Source organism: Zea mays, chromosome 7 (genome assembly GCF_902167145.1).
Source record: "Zea mays cultivar B73 chromosome 7, Zm-B73-REFERENCE-NAM-5.0, whole genome shotgun sequence".
In the NCBI taxonomy this organism is placed as follows: Eukaryota; Viridiplantae; Streptophyta; class Magnoliopsida; order Poales; family Poaceae; genus Zea; species Zea mays.
The window spans coordinates 69,700,319-69,726,778 of record NC_050102.1 but is presented as its reverse complement, the minus strand read 5'-3'; the positions used below and the strand labels follow the sequence as shown (position 1 = coordinate 69,726,778).

Here is a 26,460-nt window from a genome sequence, read left to right as displayed (position 1 = left end):
ACCTGCAGAAAATTCCATCATAGCCCAATTTCCTATGATGCAATTCACACATGACAGTTTATCACAGTTTATACTCCATATATTTCTATATGGAGGCTAGCTCATCATTAAGCGCCGAGCCACGCATAGGCGCCATTGCCACACTTTAACCATAGGGCAACTCATTATGGTAACTCACCTTCTTACCAGAGCGTAGGTGCATCGTTACAAGTACATTACATGTCTCAGTATTCCCATGTCTGTATACCCATACACATCCATGGGGTACTGAATCCCAGAAAATTAATTACTCCACATCGCAGCCTTCATATATACATATGTGTAACATGTATATAATCAAGCGCCACAATTAAGCACTTCCCTAGACCGACGTTTGTTCGGTCATGCTCTCACATCTCATCTTACCTGAGCATCGATCCATTCAAAACTGAATGGCCTCAAAAATAACAATACACATGTATGCAATACCCCTGATTGTGGGTTAGGGTTTTTAAATAAGCCACCTAATAGTCCTTAGTTTAGGGCTTAACAGAGGATGTCTCTAGCATTATAGTTTTTCAAAACTGTTTTTCAAAGCCAAACAATGTGTTTAGATGAAAATAGGTTTTCTAAAACCAAAACTTTATTTTTAAAATACATATGTGACCGTATTATACTTAATCCTGCTCCGATACCAGCTGTGGCAGAACCTCCCAAGTTATTGGGCCCACATGCACCTGTCCTTGTCTCAAAGACCTCAGACAGCTATGCATGTGCACCAAATAACTTAACAGGATCCGTCCGATTGCCCCAAGGACATCGGATAAACCACTTACAACCAGAACCGCGGGATTAAGTAAACACAAATCACACACCATCCATTTACAGCGGAAATCTTATTACCAAATTTTACAAGTTACAAAAATTTTACATTATTTGATCGAAGTGATTGTAAAAGTATAAGTTTGAAATATATGCTAGCTCAAGTGACCATCCTCAATAAGAAGTATAGAAGAGTTACTTATAAGAAGGCCGAGCCCACCGGCACTTAACACCATCATCAGCAGCACAAAACTATGACCTAAAAACAACAGGGAATAAAACCCTGAGTATGGAATTACTCAGCAAGACTTACCCGACTAAAGAAAAGATTCTCAAGGGTATGTTGGCTAGAGGGATTCAAGGTATGGCTTATCAAGAATCAAAGACTCTGCTTTGCAGAAAAGCTTACTATGAGTGGATCCTTAAAAATCCATTTTTACTTGTCAAGTTAAGTAAAATTAACTGCATCTAGAGTTCTTTCTACCCTAGTTCAATCACTTGACATGCACTAGCCGTCTTTTATCAATCCTTTAAGTTCACTGGAATGCTACGTGTAGGGCAGTGACCAAGTCTTCATGTCCGCAAAGTTACGGCAATCCGAATCGATTATACTCAGCTGATGATCTCCAATCACACGACATATGTAGCACTTAACTTTTGCATATGTCAACTCGCCACCGGGGTTCTTAAGAATAGATCAGGTTCACGCCAACCGAGAGCACTGATACACCACCGTCCAGCCTCTTGCCACGGAGGGTACACGCTACTCTCGCCATCTCTCCACTCCCATTGCTTGTTATCTTATTCTGGTATTAGTCTGCCCGAGGAAAAGGTTACCCATGATGAGGCATGTGACCAGTTAAAGGGTCTGTTGGGGACTTGTTCTCAAATGCTTCGAATTAAGAACAAGGCAACATAAAAAGTGTTAAGCGTTAAAGTCCTTCGTCCTTCGAAGCATTATGTCCCTTCGAGAAATAATGAGTTTCGGACGAAGGTCATAAGAGACAAACCTTCGTAAACATAATAAGTAATGACGAAGGATTCATATAAAGCATGAAATATGATATAAGCATCATCATAAAATCATTTCTATTTTATTAACATGGAAAAATAGAAATGATTTCAAATTACAAATGTACCTTCGGTCCTGAGAGAAGGTAGAAAGTACAAGCGTGACGCAAAAGCAAATGCCAAGTCAGCCTGAACAGTACGGGAGTACTGTTCATCTATTTATAGACGCGGGACGCAGCCCACGTAAAATTACATTTATGTCCATTACATTTGTCAATGACTTATGGAAATCTGACAAGGTCCACGTAGTCTTTTCATCTTTAAGTCGGTTCCCCCCTCTATTATCGCGACGAAGCTTCTCTGCACACAGCTTCGGCTGTGCACCATCCTTTGTGGAGCTTGGTAATCAGCCCGTCCTTCGTCTGGTTCAGGCTTCGTCCTGACCGCACTTCATGTTCGTAATTCTGAGTCCGAAGATACCTGTTCACATAATCCACTTGGAAAACATTGTCAAATCATGTTTTTGAGGACCTTCGGAGGACGAAGACCCCCAACAGTAGCCCCTCGCAATATTAATTTGTTTGAAATAATAAATTCAGATTGCGATATGAACGAAGGCTTTATGCCGAAGGTCCGAAAAAACACCTTCCCTTTGCTAGAATAGCAACACTCAATGACAAGTGGGGTCTTTCAACTTTCAACGCATCAAACGTATAAATACGGCCATACCGCAAACTTATTTTGCACGCTTTCTGGCCAACCACTCTTGCTCATTCATTTTTTAGCTCTTGCACACTGTGATCTGCTAAGCTTTTAGCTTTGAAGCTTCGGCTTTGAAAACAGTTTTTTAGTGTTTCCGAAGATGTCTGAAGCTGCCAAGAAGGCTGCTGCTGAAATGAAGCTGAGTCTTGATGAAGAGAAGAACTTAGGGTTTCTTATAGCAATGTCGAAGACCAACACAGAAAAGATCACCAGGGAAATTCTGGAAGGGCTGTCTGAAGATACTGGTGACAGTGAAAGTTACGATGTGGACAGCGGTGGCGAAGACTCCGAAGATCGCCCCTGGCGACCAAGCCATTCAGTTTATGGTAAATCAACTATCAAAGAGAATCATCTTGTTAATATGAGAGGAAGGTATTTCCGGGATCTGTCCATTGTGAGGGCGGACGAAGGGGAAAAAACTTGTCCACACCCTGAAGAAAATGAAGTTGTGGTGTACCGAAGCTTTTTGAAAGCCGGATTGCGATTCCCCTTGAGCAGCTTCGTTGTGGAGGTGTTGAAAATCTTCGAAGTCTATCTTCATCAACTTACTCCAGAGGCTATTATAAGGTTAAATATCTTCGTGTGGGCCACAAGAAGCCAAGGTCTGAAGCCTGACGCAAGAAGCTTCTGTAATGTTCATGAATTATTATATGAAACAAAACCTTGGGGCAAAGAACAGTACCATAACAACTTTGGCTGCTACAGCTTCGTCTCTCGGTCCGGGGCAAGCTGTCCCGTACCAACCTTTCGGAAGAGATGGCCCGGGGATTGGATGACAGAATGGTTTTATGTGAAGAATGACTTATCAGCACGAGAAGACATCAAAGGTATAATTATGCGTCCTATTTGGCAAAGCTTCGGCCTTCGGAGGCCGAAGGTTGAAATGAACGAAGTCGCCGAAGAGTGCCAAAGAGCCTTCGGCGTTGTCTGCTCTTTTATAGGAACAAGGGACTTAGTACAAGAGCATATTGCCTTCAGGGTGTGGCCGCTTGCGGAGAAATGGGAGATGCCACAAGAAACCATCAAAGAGGCCGACGAAGGAGAACTTGTCAGGTTTAAGTACACTTTTAAATTTGGAGATAAATTTATTGAGCCAGATGATGAGTGGTTGAGAAGCATTGACAATTTAAGTGATGAGCTGCTTGGGACCTACTCGAAGGCCGAAGATAATGCAATGTCAGCAGCCTTCGGAGGCCGAAAAAAGAAAAGACTGAATCGGGTATTTGATGCCATCGGGTTTGTCTACCCTGACTATTGCTACCCCATTCGAAGGCAGAAGAGAAAAAATACAACCTCTACGAAAGAAGAAACTGCAGCTGCTCCTAGCGAGCCAGAACCAAAAAGGAAGAAGATAAAGGCTCTTACGCATCGGCCACGTTATATTGAACCAGCTTCGGTGCCTGAGTTTACCGGAGAAGCATCTTCGGCCGCTGAAGCTGAACAGCCAACCTTGCTGCCAGAAATTGCAGTGATGGCCGAAGCACCATCCACAGAAAAAATGGAAGAAGTGAAAAAACCGACTAAGGAAAAAGCATCAGAAGTTTTGAGTCCTGCAGCAAATGCCGAAACAGCAAAAAACCAAAAGGGTCCAACAGTGACCCCAAAAAGGAAAAGAATGGTAAACGTACTAGATGTCTTGGAGACAATTAAGTCTTCAAGCACAACTCCAAAAAAGAGTGTTGAAGTTGCTGAAGCTTCTACTGAAGCTTCGACGCAACAGGCTGAAGCCGAAGCTGGGCCTTCAGAGCCCTTCAAGGAGCAAACTTTGGAAGCCGAAGCTATAAAAATATCAGATCCAATTTTAGTTGAAGAAACTGATACTGCCATCCCCGAAGCGCCTGCCAGCATGTGTAATTACATCATTCGACATGCTTCGGGGAAAAAACTATCTGAAGAAGAAACTCATGAAGCTAACCATTATGCGAAGGAGCTAAAATATCCGAAGGGGGCAGTAATATTCAATGGGACGAATGAAGATGACTTCTTATACTGCCTGCCTGACAACAAAGAGCTATCTGTCTGCCGAGAAATGGCCAGAAGTATTGGTTTCCCGAAGCTTGAATCTGGATTAAGCGCCATGACGAAAGAAGATCTCGCAGACAGTCTTGCGTACAACAGCCTGAAGGTATGGGAATTAAACGCTTGAAAAACCCCCTTATTTTTTACGCAACTCATTCCTTTTTTCTTATATGAATTCTTTTTCGTATAGGGCCTGATCCTAAGCAACGCACTAAGAGCCCAAAAGAGCGCCGAAGATGAAAGCTATGAAATTGCGTTTAATAATTTACGCTCCGAAGTTATCAAACTGAGAAACGAAGCTTTGGAAAAAGATAAAATTCTGCTTACACTGGTAGATAAAGTGAAAAAAGACGAAGCTGCTTCAAAAGCCCAGGCCGAAGCTCAAAAATGCGAGATTAAAGATCTTCAGAAACAGCTGGCTAGAGCTAAAGAGGAGCGCACGCTTGAGGAGACGAAACGAGAACTTAGTGATTTTATGGTCAGCAAATTGGAATCAAGAGTTAAGGAGCTTCGCACATCTCAGGGGAAATGCTATGTCAAATCTGTAGAATGTGTGAATAAAATTAAATCCAGCTTCGCCAACGTAGGCGCCTTTTCCAGCGAAGAGAATTTCTCTCGAGGCAATCCCGAAGGTCCGCTGGAATGGATTAGCCACGAAGCAGAGGCCTTCGAAGAGATTCTGAACAGTCGTGGCGACATATGCGCTTTTTCGGGCGCCAGAGGAATTGCTTCTGTCTTAGAGAAGAAAGGTTGCGGGCATGTAAAATTTTTAGCTCAATCCGAAGCTACCTTATCTTCCGAAGACATCAAGGACCCCTCGGCCGAAGCAAGCGTGGTTGGTGGCAAATTTTTTACTGATATCTGGAACGACGGCGGTCGAGAAATGGCGCAAGAGATCATCCAAAGTAGCGAAAAAGGCATTCATGACGCCAGAAAAGTAGCAGAAGCTGCCGAAAGGAGTACAGAACCCGAAAGGCAATTAGGTACCAATTAGTCGCTCTTATTGTGTTGTAATTTTTATTCCAATCTTTGCTCTAGGTTTGTAAAAGTAATGAAGAAATGTTCTCTTCCCTCAGAAACTGCTGGATCAAATGTCGACGAAGAAATTAAACAAATGGCCGAAACTATCTTGGACAAGGTTGTTGACCAACTTGTAAATGAGGCCGCCGAAGCAGTATTGAGAGAAGATTAGATGCTATTTGAAAAAATCATTTAAAGTGTAATCTATGTAACACTTTGTACATTTGAATGTAATATACAAGTCTCCTTTCATTATTGAATTCTTTACGATGCATGAAACATTAAGTACATACCATTTTTGAGCCTTCGGCGAAAAAACACCTTCCCTTCTTTTCATGCTTCGTGAAGAAGAATTTATCATTTATCACGACAATATCCAATGTTCTGATAAGAAATATCCAAGCTTCGTAAAAATAATCTCCGAAGCCATACCTCGAAAATCAATATTGTTTCTCCCTGTAACTTGGCATGATTTACCCCTTTTCAAAGCATTTTCCGAAGATCGATAACATGCCCCCTTCTCGTGCCACATGCAGCATGATGTATGATGATTATGCTATGCAAAATGATGTGATGATGTTATGTTATGCAAAATGATATTTTGTGCCGAAGATACACACATTCCTGCAATGGGGCACAATCTTTTGTATCAATACTGACTTTTTCATTATAAGCCTCCCTTAGGAGCTTCTTCGCCTTTTACTTCAGCGGAATCAGCGTTTATTTTTCGCTGTAAGTTCTGCATCCCCTTAGGAACGTCTTTGGAACTTCTTCGCCCTTTACTTAGGCGGTATAAGCTCTGCATTCCCTTAGGAACGTCTTTGGAGCTTCTTCGCCTTTTACTTAGGCGGTATAAGCTCTGCATTCCCTTAGGAACGTCTTTGGAGCTTCTTCGCCTTTTACTTAGGCGGTATCAGCGTTGACTTTTCGCTGTATGCTCTGCATTCCTTTTGGAACGACTTTGGAGCAGAAAACTTACACTGCGCTCCCTTCGGAACGACTTTTTGTGACTTCGTCAGACTTACTCTGCGTTCCTTAGAACGACTTTTTGTTGCTTCGAAGGATTTTCGATAGTCCGAAGGTCCTTTTTATTATCACAAACCTGTGAGGAAAACATATTTTTCTTGTAGGAATCAACGAAACTAATTACATGAAACCTAAACAATGTCCTTTATTAGAAAAAAATAAAACTGAATGAAAAAGATTGCTATTAAGGTAGGATATTTGTCAATAGATGTGTTTTGACTCTGGCACGGTGCTGTTGACCGTGCGAGCTTCGGACTGTTCTCTGAAGTCCCTTTGATGTGGAGCATATTGGCTCCCTTCTGGCTGCTGGCCTTGTTGCAACGGAGGTGGAGGCGGGGGCTGTTGCCAGGAAGCTGAAGGCTGACTTGCCGAAGCAGCAGAGAGTGCAGGATGGTTGCCCACATATTCTGGGATGTAGGGCGAATGATACGAAGCAGTGTGCATGACCTGCTTCGGCTGAGCCTGTTGCGCGGCAGCTTCGGCTATCTCTTTTTGCTTCTGAATGGTAACATGACACATCCTGGTAGTATGACCTTTGTTTTCACCACAGAATAAGCAAAATATTCTTCTAGGTTGATCCCCGAATCTTCCGCCGAAGCCCCTGGCGCCTCTGCCTCTTGGAGCTGGTGGTCGGAAGGAGCTTTGCTGTTGCCCCGAAGCTTGTGAAGAGCACTGCGGTCTGTTCTGCTGACTCCCCTTATCATCATTCTGAGTGGAGTTGTGGATGGACCTGACATGCCTCGGATAGGATCTTCCTCCGAAGCCCCTGGTCATTTCGGAAAATCTGAAGGCCTCCTCCCTTCTTTGGCGAAAGTCATTGTCAGCACGAATGTACTCGTCCATTTTTTGGAGCAGCTTCTCCAGGGTCTGAGGAGGCTTCCTAGCAAAGTATTGAGCAGCAGGTCCAGGACGAAGTCCCTTGATCATGGCTTCGGTGACAATTTCATTGGGCACCGTTGGTGCCTGCGCCCTCAAACGCAAGAATCTTCTAACATACGCCTGAAGGTATTCTTCATGATCCTGAGTACACTGGAACAAGGCTTGAGCAGTGACCGGCTTCGTCTGAAATCCTTGAAAGCTGGTCAATAACATATCCTTCAGCTTCTGCCATGAAGTGATCGTTCCTGGCCGAAGGGAGGAATACCAGGTCTGAGCAACACTCCTGACGGCCATAACGAAAGACTTTGCCATTACTGCAGCATTGCCACCATACGAAGACACTGTTGCTTCGTAACTCATCAAGAACTGCTTCGGGTCCGAATGGCCATCGAACATGGGAAGCTGGGGTGGCTTATAGGACGAAGGCCAAGGTGTAGCCTGCAGCTCAGCGGACAGAGGAGAAGCATCGTCGAAAACAAAATTTCCATGATGAAAATTATCATACCAGTCATCTTCATTGAAGAAGCCCTCCTGATGAAGGTCTTTTTGTTGAGGCCTTCGGTTCTGCTCATCGTGGGTAAGATGACGGACTTCTTCAGAAGCTTCGTCTATCTGCCTCTGCAGCTCAGCTAGTCTGGCCATCTTCTCCTTCTTCCTCTGCACTTGTTGATGTAGCATCTCCATGTCCCTGATTTCTTGGTCTAGTTCATCCTCCTGAATCGTCGGGCTGACAGCCTTCCTCTTCTGGTTTCGGGCCTCCCGGAGAGAGACGGTCTCCTGATTGGGGTCCAGCGGTTGCAGTGCTGCAGCCCCAGTCGCTGAAGCTTTCTTCGGTGCCATAGCGAGGGTCTATAGCTTCCGAAGGTGTTCAAAAAACTCGAAGTGGAAGTGAGTTCACCGGAGGTGGGCGCCAATGTTGGGGACTTGTTCTCAAATGCTTCGAATTAAGAACAAGGCAACATAAAAAGTGTTAAGCGTTAAAGTCCTTCGTCCTTCGAAGCATTATGTCCCTTCGGGAAATAATGAGTTTCGGACGAAGGTCATAAGAGACAAACCTTCGTAAACATAATAAGTAATGACGAAGGATTCATATAAAGCATGAAATATGATATAAGCATCATCATAAAATCATTTCTATTTTATTAACATGGAAAAATAGAAATGATTTCAAATTACAAATGTACCTTCGGTCCTGAGAGAAGGTAGAAAGTACAAGCGTGACGCAAAAGCAAATGCCAAGTCAGCCTGAACAGTACGGGAGTACTGTTCATCTATTTATAGACGCGGGACGCAGCCCACGTAAAATTACATTTATGTCCATTACATTTGTCAATGACTTATGGAAATCTGACAAGGTCCACGTAGTCTTTTCATCTTTAAGTCGGTTCCCCCCTCTATTATCGCGACGAAGCTTCTCTGCACACAGCTTCGGCTGTGCACCATCCTTTGTGGAGCTTGGTAATCAGCCCGTCCTTCGTCTGGTTCAGGCTTCGTCCTGACCGCACTTCATGTTCGTAATTCTGAGTCCGAAGATACCTGTTCACATAATCCACTTGGAAAACATTGTCAAATCATGTTTTTGAGGACCTTCGGAGGACGAAGACCCCCAACAGGGTCCTCGATCAGCAAGCCTACATCGACAAGGTCCTTAATCGACTCAGACGGAGACACTACACCGAGACTCCTTTCTCGTGCAAGTCAACCGCCCGGTCTCAGCTTTATTATTTTCAACGCAAAGTTTGGTATCTGGCAGAGGTACATCTTTTCTGTTGTTGAACCCATCACGACCATGATGGATTCACCATCAAGTTTTATTTTTAAAAACATTCCCACCCACTGAAGCGTCACCTTTGTTTTAAAAGAAAACATTTTTGTTTGCTAAAGCAAGGCTAAGCATCAAAAATCATTTTTATAAAAGGGTGTCAAGGAAGGGTATTCAATTTTCCAAGGAAGGAAATGCATCAACGGTTTAGCACACAACTCCTATCACCTAATGCATCAAACAAGGTGATAAAGATTTTAAAACACAAGGAGGTGGCAAATGCACCGGGGCTTGCCTGGGTAACACTAGGTTAGTGTTGTTAGATGATGTTCACTTGACGATCATCCTTGTCCTAGCACTTGATCAGATCATCCCATCTTCAGGTTCGTCCATTCGCTTTACTATGCGGAGTAGCCCGCGCTTGGGGTCGACTTGGGTCGTCTTCCACATCACGTGATTAATTAACATACCTGAATGATATGCATAATGCACATGAATGCATATAAGGAACAATAACACCAGATATTACGATGCTACACAAAAGAGAAATAACCTACTTAATGACGAGACATTATAGACACTAATTATCGATATATTGCTACTTACGGCAATCATGCTTTTATAACCTACCTAAGCAGTCGAGGTAGCAATCAACATCCATTCCAATTATGAAAGTGACTAACACACATAGAATATTATACCTAGTTTAGAGAGCACACTAAACGACTTATAACTTTAACTTCACAAGCCTTGGACACCTAATACTTATAAAATTTGATAGAAAAACATTTATTAACTTTCTAAACTAACTTACCGGTTAACCTGTGTATCATATATATATTAGTAAAACTTCCCATTTTTAACACCTACAGTCCCGCAAACACTGAGACCTATTGAGACCTCTTTCATCCTACGACATCGACCAAATTACCAAAGTGACTCAGGCAATCTAATAAATATCATACCTAGCCAAACCATCCATCCATCCACTAACAAGAATAACAAATTTGCTTACCCTGACTACTTCGACGCGATAGTTGGAAGCACGATGACGGTTTCTGGTCGACGTCATTGATCACACCCGTCTGGCGAGCGAGGCACACAGTTTCTATTCTTGACCAAATATCCATGTATTCCTTTTGTTGAGCTGGTGACGTGTGGCCAGCACCAGAGTGTCTTCACAGCTTAGGGGCTTGGCGTAGACGAGGATGTCGATCGACGACTTGTGCGAGCTTTTGTCGAGTACTTGGTGAATATCACCCTGCTAGCTTCATCTTCACCAGATTCTTGGGATTTCTTGATGACGCACGGAACGACGACGAGACCGAATTTGGAGTGAGCTGGCGAGGACACGAATCCAGTGAGGGCTCTGGCGATGACGAAGTCACAAGCAAGGAAGGACGGGTTCAACAACCCGACGATAAATGCGAGCACGCGCGAAGCCCGATGGACGAAGAGAGAGCGCACAGATAGGTCGGGCTGGGAGCAGAGGACGACGGACGCCATGGCGGTTTGGAGATCAGATCTAATAGTTGTGTTGTACCATGGCAAATAGAAAATTGACAATCGGCCAAGATGCGATTGGCGAGTTGAGCGACTCCGATGATTTGACGGCAACGACTTGGGCGAGCACAGCACGGAACGATGCCCCGCCTGGCCGAGCTGAAGGAAGCGCGGACCAGAGACAGAGTGGGCACCACAGGCGAGTTCACGGCAACAGACACACTTGACGACCACAGACGCAGCCGGATAACTAAAAATACTGCGACAGCCAAGAATCGGCTCGGAGACGACGACCGGCACGGAAGAGAGGAGCTCGACACGGAAGCTCGACACGCCATTGCAAGCAGAGAACTTTGCGCACACAACAGATTCGCGCACACAACAGAGGAGCTCGACACATGCAGAGGGTGAACACAGTCCAAGCAGGGGCGAACAAGAGGCACGCGTGCGACACCAGAGAGTCGAGCTTGAGGTGCGCGTGGCCATGGAAAAGACCCGAGCTAGGCTGCGGGAGCTCCAAGCTAAGCGCGCATAGGGAAGCTGGGCGCGAGCTACAGCAAGGACCGAGCGACAGAGCGGAGCTCGCAGCTGTGCGCAGGGAGAGGAATGCCATCCAGGGCGAGCTAGAGACGATTTAGCAGAGGACGCGCGCTGGCGAGGGAGAAGCAGGGGCAGGGGCGTGGCCAGCTGCCAGAATGATGGTCGGATCCAAGCAGGAGGAAGGGGCGCGCGCGGAGCACGCAGATGCCAGGGCACGCGACACAGGGGTGAAATCGAGCAGGGCGCGATGGAGAAAGAAACTGGGCATCGAGCTAAGGCAATCTCGAGGAGATGCCGAGCAGGGGGAACTCGTGGCTGGGGAAGCAGTGGCCGAGGAAGAGCACCATGGGAGGGAACTGGGGGTCGCGGCATAGGAGCAGGCGCGCGCACGGAGTTCAACGACGATCGCCATGGAAGAACCTGAAGGAGTGCGGGCGTTGAGGCAGCTCCGGCAGAGAGGATGCTCGGCCGAAGGGGTGTCTAGGGAGAAGGATGCGGTGGAGGAGAAGAGAGAAGAACAGGGGCTGGACCAGGACCGCGCACCATGGGGAGCTCGAGACTGTGCGGCAAGCACCAGCGAGCTGAGGGAGGAGAGAGGGAGACGTGGCTGCCATGGGAGATGGTTGGGTGAGCGTGCGTGAGAGGACCAGGGGATAGGAAGGCCTGGCGGGCGTAGATAAGGCAATGACAGAGAGTGATGGCGCGGTAGAGAAAAATCAAGGGAGGGCGGCGGCGCAGATAGGATCGGCTGCCAGGAAAAAAATATCCGGAGGAGCGGCGTGGAGAGGATAAGGAGAGAAGGTGAAGAATCAGATTTTTTACACTTTTCTCCAATTTTTAATCAAGGGAATATATAGAAGAGTAATTTCTAGAATCTGGAATCAAGCAAGATGCAAATGAGACAAACCAAAAACATATCGGAGTCGACTAGGAAACGACTCAGTTTGTAATTCTACGCCTGGTTTTTCTTAGATTCCGGGTGTCGTCCGATTTAATTTTGTGTTAACATTTTTTGTCGTTTAGTTCAAACTAATTTGTCCAAGATAAAATCATCCAAGTGAGTCGGGCTTCCAAATTCATATTCATGCGAGTGACGATTTTTAAATAATCACCGGATGCAACAATTTCGGAGCAACGATGTTCCAAACATCACGAAAATTTCGGAAGAGTCCGGATAGATAAAAATGATGTCGAACGCGTGACGAATGAAATAGATGCCATATTAAATTCATGATAGGCGAAGATGATTAAAATTTAACATCCGCTTTATTTACTGATATCCCGTGCTTAAATCCATAATCGATGTTTACAGGAGATAAACACCTGGGGTGTTACAGTCTAGCTTAATCAAACAAGTCGAGGAGCATCAGGGGCATGTAAGGGTGCTTAAATAAGAGAGCAGAGGACAAGATCGGACCTGAAACGAGCTAGCCACGGTGAGGACCTTTTTACAGTGGCGGAAACCCGATTTGGGGGAAGTGTGCAATTCGGGGGCTTAGGTGAACAATTGGAGGCACGAGTGGATGTGCTGGGTGCTTGAATACCTAGCGGAGCCAAGGATGTGCTCAATTTATAGGGCTCTTGAGCGGTGGCTCGTGAATTTCAGCTCGCACGGTGGCGGTCGGAGAGGAAGAGGTGCACTGGCGCAAGCGATTGGTGGCATTTACCGTGGCAAGCTCACCGGCGATCACCGGATGGGCTAAGATGACTCACGGCGGCGTGGTTAAAGCACCGAGGCACGTGGCGCAAAGTTGTGGGGGGCTAACTCTGGCGAGCCTATCCAGAGTGACTGTGACACGAGCGGGTACGACGGCCGGAGTAAAATAGCGGCCGGAGTACATCCACGGGGTGATATTTCTGACCTCTCTATGTTATCCAACTGCGCGGAGCACGAATCACCGTGGCTGGCACGAATCCAAGCGCATGGCTCGTCGGCGGCGAGGTTCAGTGGATTTGGATATTTTAGTGTACTGTACCATTGGAAACCCAATTTAGAGCGCCTAACATCCAGAGTTGCAACGCCTAGAGCTTGGATTTCTGTGCTAGAACATGCAAATCCATCTATAACAAACTTGTAGCCCTACATACAAACTACATTTCTATTATAGAGATCTTGCTCAGTTGCTTACTCCTTTGAGCATGAATCAAGCCTAAAGTTCTTCAAAACTCACTGATAGTCAATATTCAGTCTTTGTATTATATGACAGCCAGACTTTAGGGCCAATTATCTCCACTTTTTGTATAACAACATTGCTTAATCCCTGAAGCAAAGTTGTACTCCTATAGTAGCTCTAGACTTTTGATGTGTTGACCCTAGGCAAAACCTTTGTATTTTTAGATCTATAGAGCTCCAAAGTCAGCCTGGCTCATTAGTTTTCAAACTTAATCACACATGAGCACTAGAGTGGCTTTTTGCAAATAAGCCCAATTCACATCTTTTCACTTGGAAATCCTCAAATGTGTGAACCTTATGCTTCAGGTACCCTAATTCCATGATTTTTGCACTTGGGTCCAAAAGTGTGCAAAATTTACATATAACCCCCTAGGGTTTCAATTTGGGGTTTTCAGTGGTCTTTTTAGGGTTTCTGGCACTTCTAAGGTTTGAATGTCACTCAGGTTCATTAATGGTGATATCTTATGACCATTTTTAATGAGTTTTGAAGTTTTTTCATGCTTGGGGCTTGATCATCACTCCTAGGCCTGGTTTAGGGCTAAGTACCCTATCTTAGGGTTCCACACATAACAAGTCACATCAAAACAACTTGTTTGAAATTTTTGCATAGTGAATGCACTCTAAGTGTAACAATTACATGATATGCTAATGCTCATGATGTTATGCTCAAGTTTTAGTGGCAGTAACACCAGGGGTGTTACATCCTTCCCCCCATAAAAGAATCTCGTCCTGAGATTAAAAGTTCTAGGGTAAGTAATGGAAAAGGAAACACATCATAATTTTATTTCCTTATTTTTGGTACAAGGCAGGGGGTGGTATGGGGTCTACTCTTCTATTACAGCAATGGTATATATCTCACAATTTACATGAAGCCAAAAAGCCTGGGAAATTCTTTTCTAAAAAGTCTTGAGTTTCCCAAGTAGCTTCATCTTTCGTGTGTTGGTTCCATTGTATCTTATTAAACTTGAGAGTTCTCCTTCGGGTAATCCTGTCCTTTTGATCCAAGACTCGAATAGGATGTTCTGAATATGTCAAGTCTGGTTCTAAGGCAACATCCGTCACTTCAACGGTTCGATCTGGAACCCGAAGACACTTCTTCAATTGGGATACGTGGAACACATTGTGCACTGCAGACAATGTTTCGGGTAATTGGAGTCGATATGCCACTGGTCTGCATTGTTCAAGAATAGGAAAAGGACCAATGTACCGGGGTGCAAGCTTCCCTTTTACCCCGAAACGTGATACACCCTTCATTGGGGAGACTTTCAGGTAGACATAATCTTCAACTTGAAAGTACAAGGGTTTGCGTCATTTGTCTGCATAACTCTTTTGTCGAGCTTGTGCTTCTTTCAGGTTATATATAATTCATTGAACCTTTTCCTCCATGTCTTTAACCATATCAGACCTGAAAAATCATCTCTCTCCTAGTTCAGACCAATTTAATGGAGTACGACACTGTCGTCCATATAAGGCTTCAAAAGGTGCCATCTTGATACTTTCTTGATAACTATTGTTATATGAGAATTCTGCCAGCGGTAAACAGTCATCCCATTTCTGTGGGTATTCTAGAACGCATGCTTGTAACATGTCTTCAAGTATTTGGTTTACTCTCTTAGTCTGCCCACTGGTTTTAGGATGATAGGCCGGACTGTGAAGCAACTTGGTACATAGGGACTTATGCAATGCTTCCCAAAACTTGGCTACAAATTGCGGCCCACGATCCGACACTATGGTCTTTGGAACTCCATGCAGACTAAGAATACGAGCAATATATAACTGGGCATAGACATCAACTGGATGGTCTACCTTGACGGGCAGAAAATGGGCTATCTTGGTAAGTCGATCAACTACAACCCAAATAGAATCATATCCTTTTGTTGTCCTGGGTAATCCCACAATGAAGTCCATGCTTATGTCTTCCTATTTCCAAGTTGGGATTGATAAAGATTGCAATGGACCAGCAGTTTTCATATGTATGGCTTTGACACGTCTACAAGTGTTGCATCTCGCCACATAGCGTGCAATTTCGATTTTCATTTTGGTCCACCAATAATGTTGCTTTAGATCATGATACATCTTAGTGCTTCTGGGATGAATAGAATAGTGACTAAGATGCGCTTCATTTAAAATTTGCTGGCGGACTTCATCATTCTTGGGCACAACTATGTGGTTGTTAAACCATACAATGCCTTGATCATCTTTTCTGAAATAGTTTGCTTTGCCGACCTTTATTTTCTCATGAATGTGTTTCATACCCTCATCATTTCTTTGGACATCAATTATCCTCTGCAGAAGAACCGACTCAAGCCTCAAGTGATTTAAGGTTCCATGTTGAATCATTCTTGGGCACAACTTCTCCATTTCTTGGAATAATGTAATGTCAGAAGTCTTCATCGTAAGACAATGACAGGCAGCCTTGCGACTTAGTGCATATGCCACTACATTGGCCTTGCCTGGGTGATAGTGAATTTCCAATTCATAGTCCTTAATCAGCTCAAGCCATCTCCTCTGCCTCATATTTAGTTCTTACTGGGTAAAAATGTACTTCAAGCTTTTATGATCTATATAAATATGACAGATATTCCCCAGCAGATAATGATGCCATATTTTCAGGGCATGAACCACAACAGCTAATTCTAGGTCATGAGTTGGATAATGTTCCACATGCCGGCGTAACTGTCTTGAGGCATATGCTATAACTCGGCCCTCTTGCATCAAGACACAACCTAAACCACTGCCTGATGCGTCACAGTACACATCAAAAGGCTTTTCAATGTCCGGTTGAGCTAATCTTGGAGCAGTGGTCAATAACACCTTCAGCTGCTTGAAGGCTTCATTGCATCTTGAGGAGTAGTTAAATTTTGTATCGTTCTTCAATAAACTTGTGATTGGCTTCACAAGCTTGGAAAAATCTGGAATAAATCGGCGGTAATAACTAGCCAGTCCAAGGAAACTTCGGACTTGATGTATAGTGGTTGGTGGTTTCCACTCTAAAATATCCTTGACCTTGCTGGGATCAACCGCAATCCCCTTGGCAGACAACACGTGTCCCAAAAATTGGATTTCCTCCAGCCAAAACACGCACTTGCTGAATTTAGCATAAAGTTGATGTTCCCTTAAGTGCGTTAATATGATTCGCAGATGCCGAGCATGCTCCTCTTCATTCTTGGAATAAATCAAGATATCATCAATGAAGACAACTACAAATTTGTCCAACTTGGGCATAAATACCGAGTTCATCAGATATGTGAAGTGGGCAGGAGCATTTGTTAATCCGAAAGACATAACCAGATATTCGAATAATCCATACCGCGTGGTAAATGCAGTATTGGGTATATCTTCGAGTCGGATACAGATCTGATGATAACCCGACCAGAGGTCTATGTTGGAAAATACCCGAGCTCCGGTAAGCTGATCAAATAAGATATCAATCCGGGGAAGAGGGTACTTATTCTTGATTGTGACCTCATTAAGGGGTCTATAATCCATGCACATCCGAAGCGTTTGATCCTTCTTGATAAAGATGGCTGGACAACCCCAAGGCGACGAGCTAGGTCGGATGAATCCCTTCTCTAGTAGATCTTGTAATTGTGTCTTGAGCTCTGCCAACTCATTCAAAGGCATTCGGTACGACCTTCTAGAAACAGGAGCCGTACCAGGCTTCAATTCAATCACAAATTCTACATCTCTTTCTGGAGGCAATCCAGGCAGATCTTCCGGAAAGACGTCCGGGAATTCACATACTACCAGAATATCTTGAATTTCCGGTATGATGGCTTCATAGATGCTGCCAAATGGTTTAGCTGGAATAGCTACAGGGATGGATAAGAGAACCTCTTCCTGGCCATAGCCCAACCTGATGGTTCTCAGATCAGTGTTGAGGATAGCTTTGTGCTGGGCTAACCAATTCATGCCCATAATTACATGTATATCTTGGCCTTTCGAACAATCATGTTGATGGGAAAGTCCCGTTCAGCCAATGTTACAGGCACATGGAAAGCCACTTCTTTAGTGAATATTTGTCCTCCAGGTGAATGAATAATAAACCCTTCCCTTGATTCAATGCAAGGAATGCAATATTTCTCCACAAATTTCTTGCTTATGAATGTGTGCGAAGCACCAGAATCAAAGAGAATGACTAAAGGGTGATTGGCCACGAGAAACGTACCCATCATAACCGGCTCTCCCTCCAGTGTAGTGGCCACTTGTGTATAGTAGATTCGCCCAGTCTTCTTCATATTCTTGCCTGCTGCATTATTTGTCGTGTTTCCCTTGCCTTGGCTTGAACTTCCCGGGTTCTGCTGATTATTAGACTTGTTCTGCTTCAGATATGGGAAGTCTTTGATGAAATGTCCAGACTTCCCACAATTGAAGCAGCCGGTTGAAGAACTCGAGAGGGCGGGGAAACGAGCACCAGGGGCACTCGGCTGAGTTGTTGACGTGGGGGAAGTGGCAGGGCGGATGAATACTGGCTGTTTGAAGGGGTAGGAGGGTGGACGAGGCGAAAAATGGTTTTGATTGAAAGGTCGGATTACCAACCTTTGTCGCTTTTCAGGCCCCTGGTTGGACCTGTCACCTCCAATTCCCTTTGATTTGCCTGGGCCTGCATACTTAGCTTCAACTGCCAGTGCTGTGCTGACAACCCTACTGTAGGAGAGATCAAGACAGGTGGCCATCTTTCGTTGTATCCGGTCATTGAGGCCTCTCATAAAACAATTCCTCTTTTCAGGTCAGTATTGACCTGGTCGATTGCGTACTGGGACAAATGATTGAATTTGTTGAGATACTGCATAACAATATCTCCTGCTTGCTTGAGTTTCATGAATTCTTCTTGCTTCATATGGAGCACTCCTTCTAGAATGTAGTGCTCACAAAACACCAATTTAAATTCGTCCCATGTGACTTGATGTCCGGCAGGCTGAATGGCCACATAATTTCCCCACCAGGTGCTGGCAGGGCCTCTTAACTGCTGAGCCGCAAACAATGGCTTCTGGGTCTCCATGCATCGGATGAGTCCAAACTTCTGCTCAATGACCCGAACCCATTCGTCAGCTTCAAGAGGATCCTCAGCTTTGACGAAAAGTGGGGGACGAGTTTCCGAGAAATCCAAGTACGAAGTTTCGTGGTGTCCTTATGGATAAGCCCTCTGTCCTTGTTGCTGAAGTTGATGTCCTGCCATTTCATGTAGGAAGCGGGTGTTGTCAGCGGCTGCGGTGACCAAGGCAGCGATAGCCTCAGCCAACGTGGGTGGTACCGGCGGTGGATTGGGTGTATCTTCTTGACCACGGGATGTTCCCACGCCGTCATGTGCACGACTTCGAGATGGCATCTGAAGCAAAGAAATATTTGGAAAAAATATAACATGCTGATACATACCATCATTTTACATTACTTAAGATGTAATGTTACAGACTCAATGTACAACATGACTTTATTACCTATTTTACATTAACACTATTTCTAAAATATATTACTGCTAGTATTTATCATCCTTAGTAGCTTCATTGTCGGTTGTAGGGGACCATTCGTTAGCCAGGTTCATAGAAGGAGGGGGCTTGAAAAGATCCAATTCCCCACCAAGTGCTTCACCTGTTGTTCCAGAAGGTCTAGCTCCCATTCCGATAGGGTCGGCAGGTACGTCGGGGTGCAGTCGCGAATACAATTCATGAACTTTCTCATGCAATGTATTGCAGTACACCTGCAAGTTGTCAACGGCCATGCTAAGCTCCTCCACATGGGCTCGAGCTTTGGCTTCCCGGTCCCAAGCAATGGAACGTGAGTTGACAGCCCAATCGAGTGTCAAATCCTGGCGGCAAGCTCGTCTTGCAGATGTCGGATGTCAGTTCTTAACTCATTTATACGCTGACCATCCTCAACCCACACACTGTTTCTGTGACGTAGCTCCGTTCGAAGCTGCTCCACCTAGGCTTCTAGATCTCCAATGGGGTCATTGCTGCCGCTGCTGCTCTCCTCATGCCTTGGGGCCAGCTGGTGGCGAGGCACGCCAATCGGTCCAGTGGACTTACGCGCGGTTTTCCTCGTGCGCGGCGGCATATCTCCATAAGGGGGAAAACTTTATTAGTATAGTTTTTAACATGATGCATGCACAATTATAGAATCAACCTTAGTTGATTCACAACCTTCTATACATTGCACTCTACTATCTGGTCTTAAAATAAGTACTTCAGAAGGTAGTTAGATAAGAAGGAAAGAAATTTTCTTAGATATGACTTTAAAAATTCTTTTTGAAATGCCTCATAATATCTGTAGAGATGGGCTTTGCTCCGATACCAGTTGTGACAGAACCTCCCAAGTCATTAGGCCCACCTACAGTTGTCCTTGTCTAACACACTTCGGACAACCCTGTAGATGCACCTGACCACTTGACAAGTTTGGTATCTGTATTCCTTACCTTTCCCAAGAGCGTTTCACCCATCTCGCAGTTATTACAACACATCGGAGGTACAAGTATGCGGAAGCAGTTACAACAACTTATTTTATATTAAAGTATGGAAAGAGTATTATTATTATAGACCAGAAAAATATAAGAGTGCTGGAGTAATATTATTACAACCCTGGGAGGCAAAAACCCCTCCTGATTCACTGTAAAAAGTTTTTAGAGGAGGACACTTCCTCCCGAAGCTTCAATCCTGATTTTCTTCCATAGGCACCACCTTGGAACAAAAGCAACAAAAAATTGCTGCTTCCTCACCTACAACAACATGGGTTCGAAAACCCTGAGTACGAAGTGTACTTTCGCAAGTCTTACCCGTCAAAATAAAAGACTCTCAAGGATATGCTGGCTTGAGGGAGTCAAGGTAAGGCTAATCAAGAATCAAGACTCTGTTTGCAAAAATGCTTACTAATAGTGGATCTTTAAAATTCCAGTTTTATTAGCAAGTTAAGTCATTACCTGAATCTAGAGTTCTTTCTACCCTAGTTCAAGCACTTGGCCTATACTAGCCATTTACTTATCAACCCTTCTTATTCACTAGAATGCTACGTGTAAGTCAGTGACCAAGTCTTCATGTCCGAGAAGTAACGGCGATCTGAATCGATTAATACTCAGCTGAGGATCTCCAATCACATGACATATGTAGCACTTAACCCTTGCATATGTCAACTCACCACTGGGGTTCTTAAGACCAGATCAGGTTCACGCCAACCGAGAGCACAGATACACCACCGTCCAGCCTCTTGCCATGGAGGGTACACGCTACTCTTGCCATCTCTCCACTCCCATTGCGTGTTATCTTATTCTGGTATTAGTCTGCCCGAGACAAAGCTTACCCATGATGAGGCATGTGACCAGTTAAAGGGTCCTCAGTCAGCAGGCCTACATCGACAAGGTCCTTAATCGACTCGAACGGAGACACTACACCGAGACTCTCTTCTTGTGCAAGTCACCCTCCCAGTCTCAGCTTTATCATTTAACCCAAAGTTTGGTACCTGACAGAGGTACATATTTTCCGATGTTGAACCCATCACGGCCATGATGGACCCACCATCAAGTTTTATTTTGAAAACATCCCACCCACTTGAAGCATCATCTTTTGTCAAAACAAAGCATTTTGTTTTTCTAGAGCAAGTCTAAGCATAAGAAAAACTTTTTTATAAAACAGGGGATCAAGGAGAGGTAATTAAATTCTCAAGGAAGGAAATGCAGCAATTTGTTTAGCACACAACTCATATTACCTGATGCATCAAGCAAGTGAGAAAGATTTAAAATAGCAAGGGGGTGGTAAATGCACCGGGGCTTGCCTTGTGTTATAGGGGAGTTGGGCTCTGCTCCACAAATGTCAAAATAAAAGCAGTTCCCGGCCGGTGGGTCTTCAGGTGGTGGTGTAGCTCTTGCTTCTTCAACTTCTACTTCTTCGTTTTCTATATATCACATATATACCCGTGAATGCTCATGTAATTCTTATGAAAATGCAAAGATAATAAAAGTATACTTTCTTAGGTCTTGAATACAATTTTCCTTCACGGGGCTTCAGGAAACTATGGTTTTTGGAGTCAGAACTGAAGTTCCTAGGGCATGCATCACTAGAAGATTAGGGTTTTCGGGGTTTAAACACCAAACATTGTTCAAATCATGCCAAACTTTACCCAAGGCTTCTAAATAATATTTAAAGCTTATCAAAAAAGTTTAATGAATTTTGGAGTTATTAATCAATTTCTAAAATTCTAGGAGGATAAGTTTTGGCTATTTTAAATACTCCATAATTCCCTATTTGGACTAAAAATCATACTACTATTTTTATTAAATACTATAGAAAATTAGGAACCTAGTAAAATTGGTCTTGCATTTTTAGCATTTTTCTACAATTTTCTAGAAACTCCCTAACCCTGGTAGAAAAATAAAAACAATGAATAGTGTTGGGTTGAATTCAGCCCAACCGGCTGCAGAAGAGGAAAACCCGCGCGTGCCCGCGCCCGTGCTGTCGACTTTGCGCAGAAGACCCTGATGATTTGAATAACTTGAAACGGGGTCGTGGCACTATTCCTACGTTTCACTGACAGTTACAAAAACACCCCTCCAGTTCTAAATCATCACAACGCCAGGTCCTCGACGGCGAGCGGCGATGAACCGCGCTCCGGCGAACCTATACCGGCCACGACACTCAATGACCAATGCTCTAACTTGGCTGAGACCTAATTCAACACCTAACAAACATTTCCCCTCGATCAATTGCATAGTTCGAGCTCTAAATCACCCTGTCCACGGAGACAGTGCAAATAACGGATGAGCAGAAGTGTTCCCGGCGATCTAGGGCAGTCTAGCTTAATCAAACGAGTCGAGGAGCATCAGGGGCATGAAAGGGTGCTGAAATAAGAGAGCAGAGGACAAGATTGGACTTGAAACGAGCTAGCCATGACGAGGACCTTTTTACGGTGGTGGAAACCCGATTTGGGGAAAGTGAGCAATTCGGGGGCTCAGGTGAACAATTGGAGGCACGAGTGGGTGTGCTGGGTGCTTGAATACCTAGCGAAGCCGAGGGTTTGCTCAATTTATAGGGCCCTTGAGCGGTGGCTCATGAATTTGAGCTCGCACGGTAGCGGTCAGAGAGGAAGAGGTGCACTGGCGCAAGCGATTGGTGGCATTTACCGTGGTAAGCTCACCGGCGATCACCGGATGGGCTACGATGACTCACGATGGCATGGTTAAAGCATCGAGGCACGTGGCGCATGTTTGTGGGGGGCTAACTCTGGCAGCCTATACAGAGTGACCGTGACACGAGCGGGTACGACGGTCGGAGTACATCCATGGGGTGATATTTCTTACCTCTCTGCGTTATCCAACTGCGCGGAGCATGAATCACCGCAGCTAGCACGAATCTGAGCGCACGGCTCGTCGGCGGCGAGGTTCGGTGGATTGGGATATTTCAGTGTACTATACCATTGGAAACCCAATTTAGAGCGCCTGACAGCCAGAGTTGCAACGCCTAGAGCTTGGATTTCTGTGCAAGAACATGCCAATCCATCTATAACAAACTTGTAGCCCTACATACAAACTACAATTATGCTATAGAAATCTTGCTCAGTTGCTTACTCCTTTGTGCATGAATCAAGCCTAAAGTTCTTCAAAACTCACTAATAGTCAATATTCAGTCTCTGTATTGTCTGACAGCCAGACTTTAGGGCCAATTATCTCCACTTTTTGTAGAACAACAATGCTTAATCCCTTAAGTAAAGTTGTACTCCTATAGTAGCTCTAGACTTTTGATGTGTTGACCCTAGGCAAAATCTTTGTATTTTTAGATCTACAGAGCTCCAAAGTCAGCCTGGCTCATTAGATTTCACACTTAGTCACACATGAGCACTAGAGTGGCTTTTTGCAAATAAACCCAATTCACATCTTTTGACTCGGAAATCCTCAAATGTGTGAACCTTATGCTTTAGGTACCCTAATTCTATGATTTTTGCACTTGGGTCCAAAAGTGTGCAAAATTTACATATAACCCCCTAGGGTTTCAATTTGGGGTTTTCAGTGGTCTTTTTAGGGTTTCTGGCACTTCTAGGGTTTGGATGTCACTCAGGTTCATTAATGGTGATTGAAAGTCGCCTAGAGGGGGGGTGAATAGGGCGAAACTGAAATTCTAAAAAACAATCACAACTACAAGCCGGGTTAGCGTTAGAAATATAATCGAGTCCGCGAGAGAGGGTGCAAAACAAATCGCAAGCGAATAAGGAGTGTGACACGTGGATTTGTTTTACCGAGGTTCGGTTCTCGCAAACCTACTCCCCGTTGAGGTGGTCACAAAGACCGGGTCTCTCTCAACCCTTTCCCTCTCTCAAACGGTCCCTCGGACCGAGTGAGCTTTTCTTCGCAATCACTTGGAACACACAGTTCCCACAAGGACCACCACAAGATTGGTGTCTCTTGTCACAATTACAAGTGAGTTTGATCGCAATAAAGAATCAAAGAAAGAAGAAAGCAATCCAAGCGCAAGAGCTCGAAGGAACACAAGCAAATCTCTCTCACTAATCACTAGGGCGTTGTGTGGAGTTTGGAGAGGATTTGATCACTTGGGTGTGTCTAGAATTGAATGCTAGAGCTCTTGTAAGTGGTTGAAGTAGGAAAACTTGGATGACTTGAATGTGGGGTGGTTGGGGTATTTATAGCCCCAACCACCAAACTAGCCGTTTGGTGGTGGCTGACTGTCGTATGGTGCACCGGACAGTCCGGTGCACACCGGACATGTCCGGTGCGCCAGCCACGTCACCAGGCCATTGGGATTCGACCGTTGGAGCTTTTGACTTCTGGGCCCGCCTGGCTGTCCGGTGTACACCGGACAAGAACTGTAGATTGTCCGGTGCACCATCTCCCGCGTGCCTGACTTCTACGCGCTTCTGGCGCGCATTAAATGCGCCTGCAGGTGACCGTTGGCGCGAAGTAGTCGTTGCTCCGCTGGCTCACCGGACAGTCCGGTGTACACCAGACATGTCCGGTGAATTATAGCGGAGCAAATTCCCGAGGCTGGCGAGTTCCAGAGCCGCTCTGTCTTGGAGCACCGGACACTGTCCGATGTACAACGGACAGTCCGGTGAATTATAGCGGAGCGCCTCTGGATTTTCCCGAAGGTGAGGAGTTCAACGTGAAGTCCCCTGGTGCACCGGACACTGTCCGGTGCGCCAGACCAGAGGGTGCCTTCTGTTATCCCTTTGCTCTTTTGTTGAACCCAATACTTGGACTTTTTATTGGCTAAGTGTGAACCTTTGGCACCTGTATAACTTGTACACTAGAGCAAACTAGTTAGTCCAATTATTTGTGTTGGGCAATTCAACCACCAAAATCATTTAGGAAATAGGTGTAAGCCTAATTCCCTTTCAATCTCCCCCTTTTTGGTGATTGATGCCAACACAAACCAAAGCAAATATAGAAGTGCATAATTGAACTATTTTGTATAATGTAAGTGCAAAGGTTGCTTGGAATTGAGCCAATATAAATACTTATAAGATATGCATGGATTGTTTCTTCATTTTTAACATTTTGGACCACGCTTGCACCACATGTTTTGTTTTTGCAAATTCTTTTGTAAATCTTTTCAAAGTCCTTTTGCAAATAGTCAAAGGTAGATGAATAAGATTTTGCGAAGCATTTTTCAAGATTTGAAATTTTCTCCCCCTGTTTCAAATGCTTTTCCTTTGACTAAACAAAACTCCACCTAAATGAAATTCTCCTCTTAGTGTTCAAGAGGGTTTTGATATATCAATTTTGAAATACTACTTTCTCCCCCTTTTGAACACAATAAGATACCAATTTAAAATTTATCAATTGAGAATCATACCAATTGAAAAACTCTTTTTAAAATTAGGTGGTGGTGCGGTCCTTTTGCTTTGGGCTAATACTTTCTCCCCCTTTGGCATGAATCGCCAAAAACGGAGTCATTAGAGCCCTTGGAATTACTCTCTCCCCTTTGGTAATAAATCAATGAGTGATGATTATACCAAAGAACGGAGTCCTTTTCTCCTCAAGGATAGAGAGTTGTTCGAAGTGACGGCGAAGGATGAGTTACGGAGTGGAAGCCTTTGTCTTCGCCGAAGACTCCAATTTCCTTTCAATACACCTATGACTTTTGAAATAGACTTGAAAACACATTAGTCATAGCATATGAAAGAGATATGCTCAAAGGTATATAAATGTGTGCAAATCAACAAAAGAAGTTCCTAGAATCAAGAATATTTAGCTCTTGCCTAAGTTTGTTAAAAGTTTGTTCATCAAGAGGCTTGGTAAAGATATCGGCTAATTAATCTTTAGTGTTAATATATAAAATCTCGATATCTCCCTTTTGTTGGTGATCCCTTAAAAAGTGATACCGAATGGCTATGTGTTTAGTGCGGCTATGCTCAACGGGATTATCCGCCATGTGGATTGCACTTTCATTATCACATAGAAGAGGAACTTTGGTTAATTTGTAACCGTAGTCCCTAAGGGTTTGCCTCATCCAAAGTAGTTGCGCGCAACAATGGCATGCGGCAATGTACTCGGCTTCAGCGGTAGAAAGAGCTACGGAATTTTGCTTCTTTGAAGCCCAAGACACCAAGGACCTTCCCAAGAACTGGCAAGTCCCCGATGTGCTCTTTCTATTAATTTTACACCCCGCCCAATCGGCATCCGAATAACCAATTAAATCAAAAGTGGATCCCCTAGGATACCAAAGCCCAAACTTAGGAGTATAAACTAAATATCTCAAGATTCGTTTTACGACCGTAAGGTGAGCTTCCTTAGGGTCGGCTTGGAATCTTGCACGCATGCATACGGAAAGCATAATATCCAGTCGTGAAGCACATAAATAGAGTAAAGACCCAATCATCGACCGGTATACCTTTTGATCCACGGACTTACCTTCCGTGTCGAGGTCGAGATGCCCATTGGTTCCCATGGGTGTCTTGATGGGTTTGGCATCCTTCATCCCAAACTTGCTTAGAATATCTTGAGTATACTTTGTTTGGCTTAGGAAGG

The 26,460-nt window shown here is 44.4% G+C and overlaps 1 protein-coding gene across 1 annotated transcript; it reads right to left on the bottom strand.

The window, feature by feature from the left end:
- Nucleotides 1–8,610: 8,610 nt before the first annotated feature.
- On the bottom strand, nucleotides 8,611–11,980 carry LOC118472930 (uncharacterized). The gene is made up of 2 exons (XM_035960942.1): nucleotides 10,296–11,980; nucleotides 8,611–9,750 (listed from the first exon to the last, which is right to left on the bottom strand). The coding sequence occupies exon 1, from the start codon at nucleotides 11,693–11,695 to the stop codon at nucleotides 10,466–10,468; it is 1,230 nt and encodes a 409-aa protein (XP_035816835.1). The 5' UTR covers nucleotides 11,696–11,980; the 3' UTR covers nucleotides 8,611–9,750; nucleotides 10,296–10,465.
- Nucleotides 11,981–26,460: the final 14,480 nt, after the last annotated feature.

What these genes read in the sequence shown, in the direction of transcription:
- LOC118472930 (XM_035960942.1), bottom strand. Translation starts at nt 11,695, where the DNA reads ATGCCGCGACCCCCAGTTCCCTCCCATGGTGCTCTTCCTCGGCCACTG.